We start from the raw sequence: 14,018 nt of genomic DNA on the forward strand, positions 1-14,018 counted from the left end.
AAAAAGAATACAACAATTTAACATGAACTACAAACGAAGTTTTCTCTTGATTGCACTTGCCGTGTGTCTTCTATGCATCTTTGCTTTCTTGATCTTGAGTTTGCCATCTCCGCCAAGAGGCAAAGTGGCCACCATGTCCATCCCATGCAACTTACTTTTCCAAAGCCATATCTTATACTTCACTCTGGTGACCAAGCCAACCTTCAACTCTGCCTTCCCATGCAGCACTCCATAAACCCTCTGATCAATCTTAGCACCTCCCATAATTGTTGTAGTACTTTCATGCCTTTGATAGAAAGGTGGCAACATGGTATTTCCAGCACTGATTTCATCAATGTAAATAGTGATGTTGATGTCACTGAAATAAACTCTTCCTCCTCTGTTGTTGTTGGAGATCTCAATGGTGAAGGATGAGTTGTTTTGGTCGCCGGAGATGGAGAATTGAGTGATGGTGTAGGTTGGTTTAGATGGATGGAGGCTGAGCCAGAGGAAGAAGATGAGGAGGCCGGAGAGGACAAAGACCTCAAGAAGCCATAGAGAGAAGCTGTGTGAGTTTGCCATGGAGGGAGAGGGATTGAGAGGGAATGGAGTATGGTTGGAAGGATACTCTTTGCATGAAAAGTGGAGAGAGTTGATGCTTTGCTTTGTATGTGGGTGGACGCGGTTATGGTGGTGTAACCGCTTTTTTGGTTTATGGGCTTAATGGCCCATTTAATGAATGATTTATGAATAATTACAAGGGTTTTTTTTCGAGATATATGTATATATAATTTGAGACTTATCAATTTAAATAAAAATGTGTTATTTACTTACTTTGGAAAATGACTAACGGGTTATTTGATAATTTTCAATTTTCATAAAAAAATAATGTTGGCTTAACTTTTCATGTAAGGTACTTTGGTCATATAAAATAATTATAACTCATAAATTAATTGAAAATTTTGTTTTTTTTAAATATATGTATATGTTATTTATTAAGGAGATTTTTGAATTTTGAATTTTTTTTTTTAAAGCGGATAAACAACAGAAACTCGATACACAGTTCACTTTGTACCATGAGTCGAACTATATAGAAATACAAACTAGAGAAAAACATACACATAAGAAAAAAAAACCCCATAAGGCTCTATGAAGCTGAAAGACCCATGGTGACTAGCCGATGTGTTGGAGGGATAGTTCATCTCTGGGGTTAGATGTTCCTATCTTTATACACGGCCCATAAAACTCCAAATTATGCTTGCTTGATTGTTGCAATTGAATCTACCAACTTAAGTTTTTTAGTCTTAAGAATTGCATTCCACCACATAAGTACAATATAATCAATTTTTAAAATAATAGAATAAAGTTAAAGCAATTTAAAACTGAAGATTTGTACATTCCGTTCAAGCCAAAAATACATCACACAATAGCATGAATGATGAGATCGCATATATCTTTCTTGACGGCACTCATTTGAGACCTCCAAGAGCTCCAGACTTCACATAATGAAGTTGGAAGGTGGTTTTGATTAAAAATCTAACCAAAGTGATTCTAAATCTTGGAAGAAAATGAACATCCCAATAGCAAATTATTGTTTACTCAATATCTGCGTGGCATGGCATAAAACGTGAGTAGTTGTTAAAAGTTTATTGCATCTACATTTTTTTAGATTTTCAATAGTGAGAATTTTATCATTGCAAACTAGCCATATGAACATGTTTCTCTGGCATACACCCTTCCAAATGATATTCATCACCTAGCACCAAAGACCTCTATAATTTAAGAAGCCATAAAATGATTTTACCATAAAGATTTTGTTAGCCATTAGACACCATCTTTTCACATCTCCTTAGCCCCAGAGTACCCATCACTATAGGTGTAATGCTTTTAGCATATTCATCAACTAAAATTTGCGGGGGTTTGTAATAGGTGCACCACCAAAGTGTTCTTAGCTGTTAGGAAGACTCATGATATAATTCTGGCCGTAGATGCTTGGGTTGCCCAGAAAAGTGTGCTAGATCCATTATGAATAGCTAGGGTAATGCATCTCCTTAAACCTGGTAGCTAGTCACCTTGGAACCCACACCAAACTGTGCATGAGGTTATTTTCCACCATTGTTTTTCTACTAAGGTTTTGTTTTGCTCCTCGAGATGAATGATAACCCATTTTTCCTGTTCTTTTGTTTAGCATAGTCGTGTCCATCTAATGAAGTAACACTAACACCCCTGAATAATCTACCAAACCATAGAAAATCCTTTTTGATCCGATTTATTGTTTTATTTTTGATGACTTAGCTGGGAAGTTTGTATATAGACATTCAGTATGTGGGGATAGCCGTGAGAATTGAGTTTACCGGTGTTAATTTGCCTTCCCATATATTATGATCGAAAAAGGTGGATAAACCACTTCAATTAATAAAAGTAGAGATAACAAACAGACTTACCACAAACAACCACACTGGACCCCCAAACAGCAACACAACACCCTTGCTCCACAAGCAGTGAAGCAAGCAATACAAAAAACCCCCAAAAACCCACCCCTGTGGAATAGCCCAGCTATCCCCCAAAAACACAAACAAGAGCCTACTACCCCGTGGTAGAACCGGGTGCCTCCTCGGCAGCAGTGTCACCCAAGTCAATCGACTTCGTGCCCACGAACTCAAGACTCGCGACGGACCGAGGCAATAGTAACATCAATCTTCTCCTCGATCGAATCGCAAGAGCATCGAACCATAAGAGAAGCATGCGATTAATACTCAGAACAATGCAGTGAGATGGCAGAGTTTTAGCATTAAAAATTCTATCGTTACGAGCAAGCCATAAATTCCACACTACTGCCTTAACCACTAAATCCACCCAAGTTCTATCAACAGGTCGAACCGAGGTTCTCCAAGAAAGCCAAAGGTTACACATCGAAGTTGGTGGCTCTGGCAGGGACAACGAGCTATTAAGACATCCCCAAACATCCCTCGCAACGGGACACTGAAGAAAAAGATGATCAACCGACTCCACACCTGCATGACACATCACACACGTAGCCGTAGGCAGCAAGTTACACCGCCTAGAAGCCAGATTTTCTAGCGACAAGATCTTGTTCTTCCAGGCAAGCCAATTAAAGATGTTGATTTTGCTTGGACGTAAGTTTTTTCGAAAGAATTTCGCAACCTCACGAAAGACAATCCACCATCATTAAGGAAGTTGTAGAGGATTTCACCGAGAACGACTTATTACCGCTAAAGACCAAGATTTTTTTATCCCTCTCATCCTGCCGAGCTGTCCTCATCCTGCCTAGGAACTGAATGACCTCCTCATTGTCACAAAAAGGTTGCCCCTCTAACAGGTATGCCAAGTCGGTAAAAGAGGCGTCGTGTTGTCCAAAACTATTGAACATGTCAGGCCAAACCAACATCGGGGCCCGACCGTTAAGCCATTGGTTCTTCCAAAAAAGTGTTTCCGTTCCAGAATAAATCTCGCTCTTGATGCAGCATCTAAGCGTAGGCGTACTCACTTAAGACCCCCTTCCCGAAGAAAGACACCCCTTCCTCTACTGGGGGAACAAATTCCAATTCGAGCACTCGTGAGTTAAACCGAATAACCTCCGCCCCCTCCCCACCTTGGCTCGCTCATAAATTTCCACCACCATTTACCAAGAAGTGCCCGATCAAGTTGTGAAGATCAAGAATCCCCCACCCACCCCCGATCAGCGGGCACGGCAAATCTCCTTCCAACGAACCGCTCTACACCCTCGGTTTCTCAAATGTCGTGCCCCTGTCCCACAAAAAAATCTCTCCCGAGACCATCAATCGCTTTAATAACCCATGAGGGTAATTTGAAAATGGACATCCAAAGAGGGTTGGCGAGCACGAAAAGCACGGAGTTCACCGACGTGAGCCTCCCCCTAACGAAAGATGTCGGATTTTCCGGAAGAAAGTCTTCGACGCACCTTTAGCGATAATCCCTCCCCAATCTTGTTTACGTGGCCTTCTACCCGAGATAGGAAGCCCTAAGTACGTCACTGGGAGTAGCCCAGTAGCACAGTTCAAAGTGTCTGCAGCCGCCGCTCCAGGTAAGATCCCAGAGTTAACCGAATATAAACAAGTCTTGGAATAATTTGCCCGGAGCCCAGACATCCCTTCAAAGAGATATAAAATAAGTTTCACAATTCTGAGATCCTCCAATCCACCCGCAGTCAACACCAGAAGGTCGTCAGCATAGTGTAGATTGCATCTACTCTTGAAAGCGCCAAGAGGCACCCCAACCAGAATCTTGGATTCCAGCTCATGTCTAAACATCTCACTAAGCGCATCCGTGACTAGGATAAAAAGCAACAGCGAAAGCGGATCCCCTTGCCTTAAACCTCTTTTATACCGAATGTACCCATTCGGAGCTCCGTTTATCAAAACATTAGCCTTAAAGGAAGAAAGAATACTCTCAATCCACTTCAACCACCGGACCCCAAAACCCCTGGCTTTTAGCAACTCCAAAAGAAAGTCCCAATCTACCAGATCAAAAGCTTTAGCGAAGTCCACCTTCAGAATATGACCAGGCAATTGTCTCTTATGCATACTGAAAATTAGTTCCTCCGCAATTGCCACGTTATCAAGGATACAACGACCCTTCAAGAAAGACGATTGGACACTATCCACAAGCACATCCATCACTTTACCCAATCGCGTCGGCAAAATTTTAGAAATGATTTTAAGGGATGAATTGATTAAACTGATGGGCCTATAGTCTCCCGGCTGCTCAGGTGTCTCCACCTTGGGGATAAGAGCAATACTTGCCCAGTTAACCCTTTCCAAGTTAGCTCTATCAAAGTAAAAGTCCTCGTAAAAAAATTAAATATGTCGACTTTAATCGATTCCCAAAGATTGCTTGAAGAAGCACATCGGAAAGCCATCCGGCCCGGTGCTTTGTCTCCACCAAGACCGAAAACCGCATTTTTTTAATTTCTTCCATAGAAAAAGGCCCCTCAAGCACCCCCAACTGCACATGTTGTTTATTTTCAAAAAGTTTGGGAAGATCCACTTTGAATCTTGACGCTCGCTTACTGCCAAAATGTTGCCGGAAACGATCAACAAAGATCTTCCCAATTTCTTTTGAATTAGAAACCCTAATCTCGTCCAGAAGAACACCCGGGATAAGATTACGACTCTTCCGTCCGTTGGCCACCGCATGGAAGAACTTAGTATTGCCATCTCCTTCCTTTAACCAAAGAGTCCTGGACCTTTGCCTCCAATATATTTCTTCCTGTTTACGGATCAACTCCAGCGATTGCAAAAGATTTTGCTCAAAAGCAAGCTCAGCAGGAAGCAAGGCCCTGGACTCCTTAGCCGTGTCTAAGGTCTCAACCTGGTGTAATAGGTCCAGCTTTTTGAGTTTGATCGAACCAAAACTAAATTTGGCCCACTTCCGTAATCGCTCTCTAAGACCCGCTAACTTTTTAGATAGCACGAAAGCACCACAACCCATAGGTGTCATCTCTTCCCACCACTGTTTGACTCAATCCCTAAAACCCTCATCCGTGAACCAAACTTTTTCGAATTTAAAGGGCCTTGGATGGAAGCACACTCCACCCACCTCCAGCCGAATAGGGACATGATCAGAACCTAGCCTCGGAAGACTATTTTGCAAGATTCTGGGGAAGTGATCAGTCCAAGGCATATTCACAAGGAATCTATCAAGCTTCACCCAAATGGGGTTTGCCTGACCATTCGTCCAGGAGAACCTTCTCCCCAACGCAGGTGGCTCACAGAGATGGAGATCTAATAGGAAACTATTCGCCATATGGATGTCGTGAAGGTTAGGAGCCCCGGAGGACTTATCCTCAATAGAAAAGGTGGCATTGAAATCCCCACATAGCACCCAGGGAATTCTCGGGTCTCCACCGCAGCAACGAAGCTCCTCCCAAAATGCAGCTTTTAAGGCTCTCGCATTGGGTCCATAAACCCGTGGTACACCTCCGCACTGGGTTATCCCGCTTATCCGTAAAACTTGATGAAGAAGATCAAGGCCCCCACCTTTTCGAGCGTCCCATTTAACGTGGCCCCATTCCAACCGATGATCATTCTACCCGCTGACCCCTCAGCGGGTGCGAAAACGAATTGGTCTAAATACGAGCCTCCAACCTCCCTCCACGTAGTTAATGAAACTTCTGCTAGTTTAGATTCTTGTATGCAACAAACCTCAGCGTGATGCAGACTAAGAAAATCTTTAACAAGAAACCTTTTAGCCGGTCTACCTAGACCCCTCACGTTCCAAGAAACAATATTCATTAGCAACCTTAAAGAACGCGGACCTCATCAGAGGTCTCCACCTGACCTAATACAGGAGTTGCCCGAGACAACTCCAACGACCGAATATCATTCAAGCACCCATTTTGAGATTCAGCAAACACAATACCACAAGCATTGCAATAACTATTAAGTTGAGAATTAGACCAATCAGAAATACGGAGGGGTTTAGAAGTCGCACCTTCCACAATCTCTTCCTGAATGACTTTCTTCTTAGATGATCTTGGCGGTTCAGGGATAAACCCCGCCTCCTCGTTGAACCTAGAAGAAGGTTTCTTCTGCCGCTCGCTCCTCCTTGAACCCTTAGGTGGATCATGATTCCCTGTCGAACTACCAGTCTGAAAATTCGGCAGCAAAACCTTGAGATTTCTTTCAAAATCAGAAGCCGAGTCATCCGAATCCTCCCCAGTGCCAGAGGACTGAGTATCCACTCGTTCGTGCTCACTAGGTACCTCAACAGAATAATTTTTTTGAGGTGCCTAAAACAGGAAGAGAGCCCACACTCCCTCCGAAAATTGCCAACTAAAACTTGCAGGAGGGTCCAAAACAGGCTTCACCGACATGTCAGTATAGTTCATCTTCTTGTCTCATGGGTTTTGTCCACATCCTCAAGCCCACTCACCGCCCCTAGGCTCCGGCCCACCCTAAGGACAAGCTCTCGAGCCGAATATGACATCGGGTCCCAAACCCCCTCTAATTCCTGTACTGCTCAAAGTCGGGTCCCACAAGAGTTTGGGAGGGAGAATAATTGGCTGAGTTCAGGCCCACATCACAAAGGAGTAATGGGTCCCCAACACCTCCACCCCCTTCATCTTGCATGTGACCGTGTCCCAGGCCCAGCTTAAGGCCCATATCCTCGGCGACCGGATCAAGCAGAACATTCTCTTTGCCCATCCTCGTTAGCTGAACACTTGCTGGGCCCGATCCCGAATCAAGCGTTCCCTGGCCCACCACAACTAATTTCTTCCCCAACCTAGGATACACATCGCCATGATCAACCTGATCCCGAGATAAAAAGGCAACCTTGGACACCTTGTCAATAACCTCGACCAAAGAACCAGCGCCACGTGCAGAGAACTCTTCCAAAGTACACGGAGAAGACCTGCGCTCACGCCAGCATTCGACACGTCGATGCATGGAGCGATGGACCCTCTTCTTGTCACCACCACCAGACCGTCTTCTCTCGGGTGTCTGAGCCCATCCTTGCAGCCCACTTGGACCACCGGTCCGCGCCATTTGACTGGGAACGCCCCGCCGAGGTTCACCGCGGGAGCCTTGCTCAACCGGCGGCGCCAACCTCGGGTTATCCTCTGAAACCTCACCGCGGGAGCAATGCTCAACCGGCAATGTCAGAGCCATCTGCGCATCTAATGCCACTGGGATCCTCTTCAAGATGGTAACCCCTCCCCACGGGAGCGATCGTGGCCCCTCTAACAAGAGTCTCCTCTAGCACGTTAAAACTGCCCTCCTTCTTTCGAACCACCCCCTCCTCTAGTGTCTGAACAGGCTGAGCATCAGCCGGTTGTTTGCCTTTATCCAAGTGAGAACTCTGCAAACCCTGTGCATCCACCCGAAGGCCTCCACCTCCAGCATCCCCCTCCTCCTTCAACACGTACCTCCCCGTCCCTCGATGAAAGGGCGGAAAATCACCTCGCTCCCCCGTGACCAAGACTAAATACTTACGCATGCCGAAGGAGAAGTCAATCTCAATTGGCAAAGACACCCCCCGTTGCCGACGGACAAGCACCGTCAGGAACCGTTTATGCGGTGCCGACGTCTTCAACAGCGCGATTAGCTCCCCCACCGGCCTCAACACACGTTCAATAACGCTCCGGCACCAACCATGAAGGGGTAAGTTCCAAATGTTCACCCACTGACCGTCGTCGTCAGCCCGTCCCAAGGCTCCCAACTCCGCAGACCAGTGCAACAGCCTAAGCTTACACTTCCCATCCTTCGTCTGAGCATCAAAGGTACCCAGTTTCACCACCTCCCTGACATCCTCTCTACTCTCAAACGGGATCAAGAAGGTATTCTCATTGAGAGGTATGCTAGGACCCGCAGCGCTGCAATTCAGGATGGATGGAATAATGTCCAACACATTCCCCTCATTGATAGTACCGTCCACAATGGATAAGACTGCGACTTTGGCTAACTCTTCTCTCAACTCGTGGATCGCTCCCAGCATCCCTCAAGCATACAACAAAGCAACCCCTGTGCCCGTGGATCGCCTCCCAAGCATCCCTAGAGTACTGTTGACCCGCCGCCCAGCTTCATCTCCCCAGAGATCGCCTAAGAGACTCCTCTCCTTCATCCCTTCCCAAGAAGTTAATTTTCTTATTTTTTGACTAGTCATTTCTTAAAAAAAAACAAAAGAAAAATTATTTGTCAAACCTTTCTCACTTTTCAGAAAATCCCTTATAATCATTCCTTTAAATTTATTAAACTTTATAAATAAATATAATTATTTTTAAGGAGAGAACATATTTTAAATTAAAAATATAATTTATTCTCATATTTTATATGTAGTATGTACTGTAAATGAAAAAACATATAAAAAAAGGCTCAAATAGTTTTTAAATAAAATAAAATTTTAAATAAAAAATGAGGTTTTTTTTTTTAAATTGAAGCAAAACAGATGAGTACAATACGGGTCCACTAGATGTAGAAACACAAGAGAATGCTAAGGGAAGATATAGAAGTGAGTTCCCTATAGGACTAGATTCACTAGTTATACTAGCTGTAAGCAGACGTCGGTTCTTATTGATCACTCTCACTATATAGTTGTAGACTTTTTCTCATTATACTGATGGAATCATTCAACTTCGTCTTTTTTTTTTCCTTCCTAAACTAAAATATATATATATATATATATATATATATATATATATATGAGAGAAGAAGATGAGGTACTTTTGAAACATGAAAGTGACAAGTAATTCCTCTAATTTTTCAAGGGGTTACAACCAACAATCCTTTTTGTTAGACATTTGATAAACCAATTTAACACAATAACTAATTAAACATAATCTACTGCTTAAGGAATCTCATAGCATTATTAGGCAGTAAGATTAATATTTAAGTTTTGCAAGCACCTACAAGACCTACAAGAAGAATCGAAGATCAGTTTTGTCTTACTAGCATTAAATTAGCATGAGGACTTTGGAACCATGAAAACAAAGTGATTAGTGATGGAGCTAGTACTAGCACGCATAGACCAAGCGGAAGCCCACCTTGAAAAGAAAACCACCAGCTAAGTATCCATGTGCTCACTAAGTACCCACATAAAATATAATTAGTATTCCAAGAAGCACAGATCTCACTAGTAGCTTCCAATGAATTCTAAAATGCCATAAAAACCAGGTGAGCAAACTAAGAAAGCTTAAGCTCTTCCCTAATGGCAGCTAGTCTCTTAACTTTCATCTTCTTCCTTTTACTTCAACTTCTCAACAATACCTTCTCTCTGGAAATCCACTTCTACAATCAGTCATGTCCAAGAGCTGAACTCATAGTTAACAGTGTAGTTAGGAAGCATGTTCTTCAAGATCCTTCAATCCCTGCTGGTCTTCTTCGCCTGCACTTCCATGACTGTCTCAACGTACATAAAAACCTTTGTTCATTAATCCATTACGTGCAATGCATACACTGCATGTGATTAATGTTTTGGTTTATCATTATATCATATATATTGCAGGGTTGTGATGCTTCCATTCTTATAGACAGCACTGAAGATAATATAGCAGAGAAAGAGGCTCCTCCAAACTTGACATTAAGAGGGTTTGAGGTCATTGATGATATAAAAGCTTCATTAGAAGATGAATGCAAGGGAGTAGTCTCATGTGCAGACATACTTGCAATGGCCACACGTGACAGCGTGGCATTGTCCGGTGGTGCAGCCTATGCAATCCCAACCGGAAGGAGAGATAGCACTGTGTCTACAATTGCTAATGTTCATATCCCCAGTCCTTCATTCCCTTTTTCTGCTGCATTATCTGTATTTCAATCCATTGGCCTTGATTTAGTGGACATGACCACATTGCTAGGTATATATACATGCACAAATTTTTATACATTGTTATCATATTAAATTTTGTCATGAACTTAGAAAGTAATTACTAAGTTTGGATGTCTCTTAATTTGTAGGTGCTCATAGTGTTGGATTTTGCCACTGTGGTTTCTTCATAGACCGGTTGTATGACTTCGAAGGTACAGGCTTGCCGGACCCTGCAATGGATACTGGATTGCTTGATACACTCCGGCAACAATGCCCGCCGCATGTTGTGACCCTGAATAATATCAGTAAGGATCCTACAGTGTTCATGGATCAACAAACTAAGACACCATTCAGATTAGATGGTTCATTCTATCATGGAGTTGTTGATAAAAGGGCAGTTTTGCAGTTGGATCAAGAACTAGATTTCACTGATCTCACTAGTAAACTTGCCCTGAAGTATGCCAATAATCCAAAGTCTTTTATAAAACAGTTCTCCAAATCTATGATCAAATTGGGTAGTACCAATGTGCTTACTGGTGAACAAGGAGAGATCAGGCAAAATTGCCGTAGAGTAAATGGTTAACTGATTATAAACTCATTTACAAATTCAAATTATTTGGTATATTGTTATGTATGCTCTCATTTCCATTTCTTGAAAAAACAGAGTTAGGACCTTCAACTTCTGAAGCATATATATAAATACAGAGTGTTCTTGGTTTAGTTCATGTTTGGTTGTTAAATAGGAGTCCTTTGAGAGATATTAGAGGGCAAAAGAATTTGATAGTGAGAAGTCAAGTTGAATGAGATCTTGAAGGTTCTCTTTGTCTGGCTCTGTATATTCTTACTTATCCTTTGACATTCTTTCCCCACTTTCCATTGTGCCATAATCAAGAGAATATATTCTACATGAATGCCATGCATTGCTAGAACTTGAAAAATGGAGATATGGATGAGGATGAGATTTAACAATCTTATCTCTCTGTTGACACTATAAATACATGCAAGACAGCCACCATTAACATAACAGAGCAAGCAAGAAGAAAGAGTTTTGGTCTCACATGAAGATAGGAATACCTTTGATAGCCAAGGATGACTTGCCCGTTTCCTCCTTGAGATTTTATATTAATAAGATCTCAATGCAGTTTACAGGCAGTCTCCATGGCTAATCAGAGTGATTCCCATCTGTCATGCCAGACCAACACCTCTCAGATACAATATTATTAAATATGTTTGATGTTTGTCAGTTTTCTAATTGTCTTTTTCCTTTATTTTTTTATTTCTTGATAATGTGACAAAGTTTCAAACAGTGGGCACTAGCTTATGCATCACACAAGTCTCTTTCCACATTATTGAAATCAAATGAAAACACTTTACAACAAATTTACTGCAAACATAGCACTCAACATTCTACAATTTACTGCTTATTCAATTCACTCATGACAAATCATATGAAGAGAAAAACAACCTCAAACATCTAGCTATTCACAATTGCACAATTCTTCCTGATCTCACCTGCAGATCCAGTGAGCACCTCAATCCTTCCCATCTTCTCCATTGACAGGGCAAACTCTTTGAAGAACACTTCAAGTGGACTGCTAACAATCTTAATGATGGAGGACTTGGTTGCAGGATCAGTGGTCAGAGCTGCATCAGATTGGAACAAACCTCTTCTCTTGAGCAGTAGCTTGTAGTAACCCAAATCAAATGTCCTGAAGCTCCCTGGGTCCATTTCAACAATGGTGGTGGTGTCATTAGGGACCTTGCATTTGTTCTTCTTCAAGTTGGCAGCATAGAATGGATCCAGTGCGGGATCTTGATCTCCTTTCCCAGTGAAATTGTAAAGACGGGAACTGAATGATGAGCAGTGAGCAACTCCAATTGTATGAGCTCCTGATCATAATAAAGACATAAACAAATGTTAAGTTTGAAGTATGGTTGCATGTTGAATGTATGGTTGATTACCAGATAAGAGAAACAGGTCAGTGAGATCAAGTCCTTTGCTAGCAAATGAATTCTTGAGAGTAGTGAAGTTAAAATTAGGTGCTGGAATGTTGTTTCTGGCCTCAGTTGCATTAGAAATCAATCCATCTCTACGTCCTGTTGGTACATTCCAAAATGGACCTCCCTGTTGTTGCAGTGATTAAGAACAAATTCACAGGTAATGAAACATACTTAAAATCTAACAAAAAGTTTGTTTTCTGAAGATCCTTACAATGACTAGAACTGAGTCTCTGGCTACCAAGCTGACAATGTCAGCACATGAAACAACTCCAGGACACTCTTTTTCAACCAAACTTTTGATTTGGTCAATAAAGCTGAATCCACGGAGAGACAGATTTGGAGGTGCTGTTTTCTCTGCTGGTGTTTTGCTGGTGGAATTCAGAAGAACTGAAGCATCACAACCCTGAGAATTAAATGCAACAAAGTGAAAAACATTAATACACACAATAAAAACTCAGAAACAACAAAATGCATGCATAATTAAAGTTTTACCCTGACAAAGCAGTCATGGAAGTGCATTCTAAGAAGAGCAGCAGCAAGAGATGGTGCATGAGGGATATGCTCCCTGACATACTGAAACACAATGCTCTCAGCCTTGGGACATGTCTTGGCATAGAAACCTAACTGCAGATCAGCTTGGGCAACACTCAGTAATCCCAAAAGGGAGCATATCAGAAGGCATTTTAATGCTTCCCATCCTTGTACCTCTATGTTTGTTGAATGATTAACCAGTGAGGAACTAGCCACCTTTATAGTCCTATAGCTCTCTTTGATATGCCCATCAGAAGCAAGATGCTGATTGAATGCTTGCTCTTTTTAAATGCTATTAGAGATAAACTAAGGCAATTGTATACATGATTTGGTGGTCTTGTTATAGGATAGGACAAAAGAAAGAAAGTTTGTTTAGGTGATTTAAGTAGTAAGTTTTGAGTAGGTTGGCTTGCTCCAATACTGGGGCGGCTTCAAAGCAAACGTTACACTGATATATATATTCGTTGGGTGAATCTCCCCCTGCTACACTACACTAGAGATCAAACACAACACTGTTCCACCGACTCCATTGTTTAGGCACAATTTGAGGCTAATGTTTTGCAATGCTTACTGATAAGTGATAATATGAGCCAATTGATTAGAGATTCCTGTGGATTTGCATTTTCTTTATTGTTATTATTTTCAGAGACTTGATGCCTTAGCTGGCATTCTTGTTTAAAAAATGTCCATGAAATCCTCAAGAATATGAAAGAACTAACATAAAAACTCATTGATGAATTAATTATATATGTTGTTTGACATTCTTATTTAGTTCATACAATACAAGCATATTATTTAGATCTAACACGGATGATTATAAAAAGATTTCTTTTTATATTAAACTTTGTTGGCATTATGGTTATTAAATTTAATTTACATTTTTTTTTTTTTGAATAAGGTGGATAAACCACAATTTATTAAAATAAAAGAAACAGCAAAGTTGTTTTTTCTTGCTTTCTCTGTTCACTGTTCTCCTCATCCCTGGTGAGGATTACAGTTCTTTATTTAATTTTTCACAAAGGAACTTTTTCTATCACTATGGAATTCATAAACCTCTCCCTAAATACTAAATGGGCTTGCACTAGTGTTTATGGACCTAACGCTACCTCTTTAAGAATTGACTTTTGGAATGAACTTCGGTTTATTAGGAACTTACATGAATTCCCATGGTTAATATGTGGAGACTTCAACACTCCTTTCACTTTGAGCAATAAAAACAAAGG

At 41.6% G+C, this 14,018-nt stretch overlaps 3 protein-coding genes across 3 annotated transcripts; 1 reads left to right on the plus strand and 2 right to left on the minus strand.

Moving 5' to 3' along the window:
• Positions 1-27: 27 nt before the first annotated feature.
• On the minus strand, positions 28-561 carry LOC120277237 (NDR1/HIN1-like protein 26). The gene has a single exon (XM_039283992.1). The coding sequence runs from the start codon at positions 559-561 to the stop codon at positions 28-30; it is 534 nt and encodes a 177-aa protein (XP_039139926.1).
• A 9,105-nt stretch (positions 562-9,666) lies between these two features.
• On the plus strand, positions 9,667-11,200 carry LOC120277238 (peroxidase 57-like). The gene is made up of 3 exons (XM_039283994.1): positions 9,667-9,867; positions 9,964-10,312; positions 10,413-11,200. Exons 1-3 carry the CDS (start codon positions 9,667-9,669, stop codon positions 10,844-10,846), a joined length of 984 nt encoding a protein of 327 aa, XP_039139928.1. The 3' UTR covers positions 10,847-11,200.
• A 359-nt stretch (positions 11,201-11,559) lies between these two features.
• On the minus strand, positions 11,560-13,080 carry LOC120277239 (peroxidase 3-like; the record flags this gene model as incomplete). The annotated part of the gene is made up of 4 exons (XM_039283995.1): positions 11,560-12,153; positions 12,226-12,388; positions 12,476-12,667; positions 12,757-13,080. Coding segments are annotated over 4 exons (1,095 nt in total), but the record flags the coding sequence as incomplete, so codon positions are not given.
• Between the last annotated feature and the right edge of the window lie 938 nt (positions 13,081-14,018).

This window comes from Dioscorea cayenensis, chromosome 15 (assembly GCF_009730915.1).
Source record: "Dioscorea cayenensis subsp. rotundata cultivar TDr96_F1 chromosome 15, TDr96_F1_v2_PseudoChromosome.rev07_lg8_w22 25.fasta, whole genome shotgun sequence".
NCBI classification, from domain to species: domain Eukaryota; kingdom Viridiplantae; phylum Streptophyta; class Magnoliopsida; order Dioscoreales; family Dioscoreaceae; genus Dioscorea; species Dioscorea cayenensis.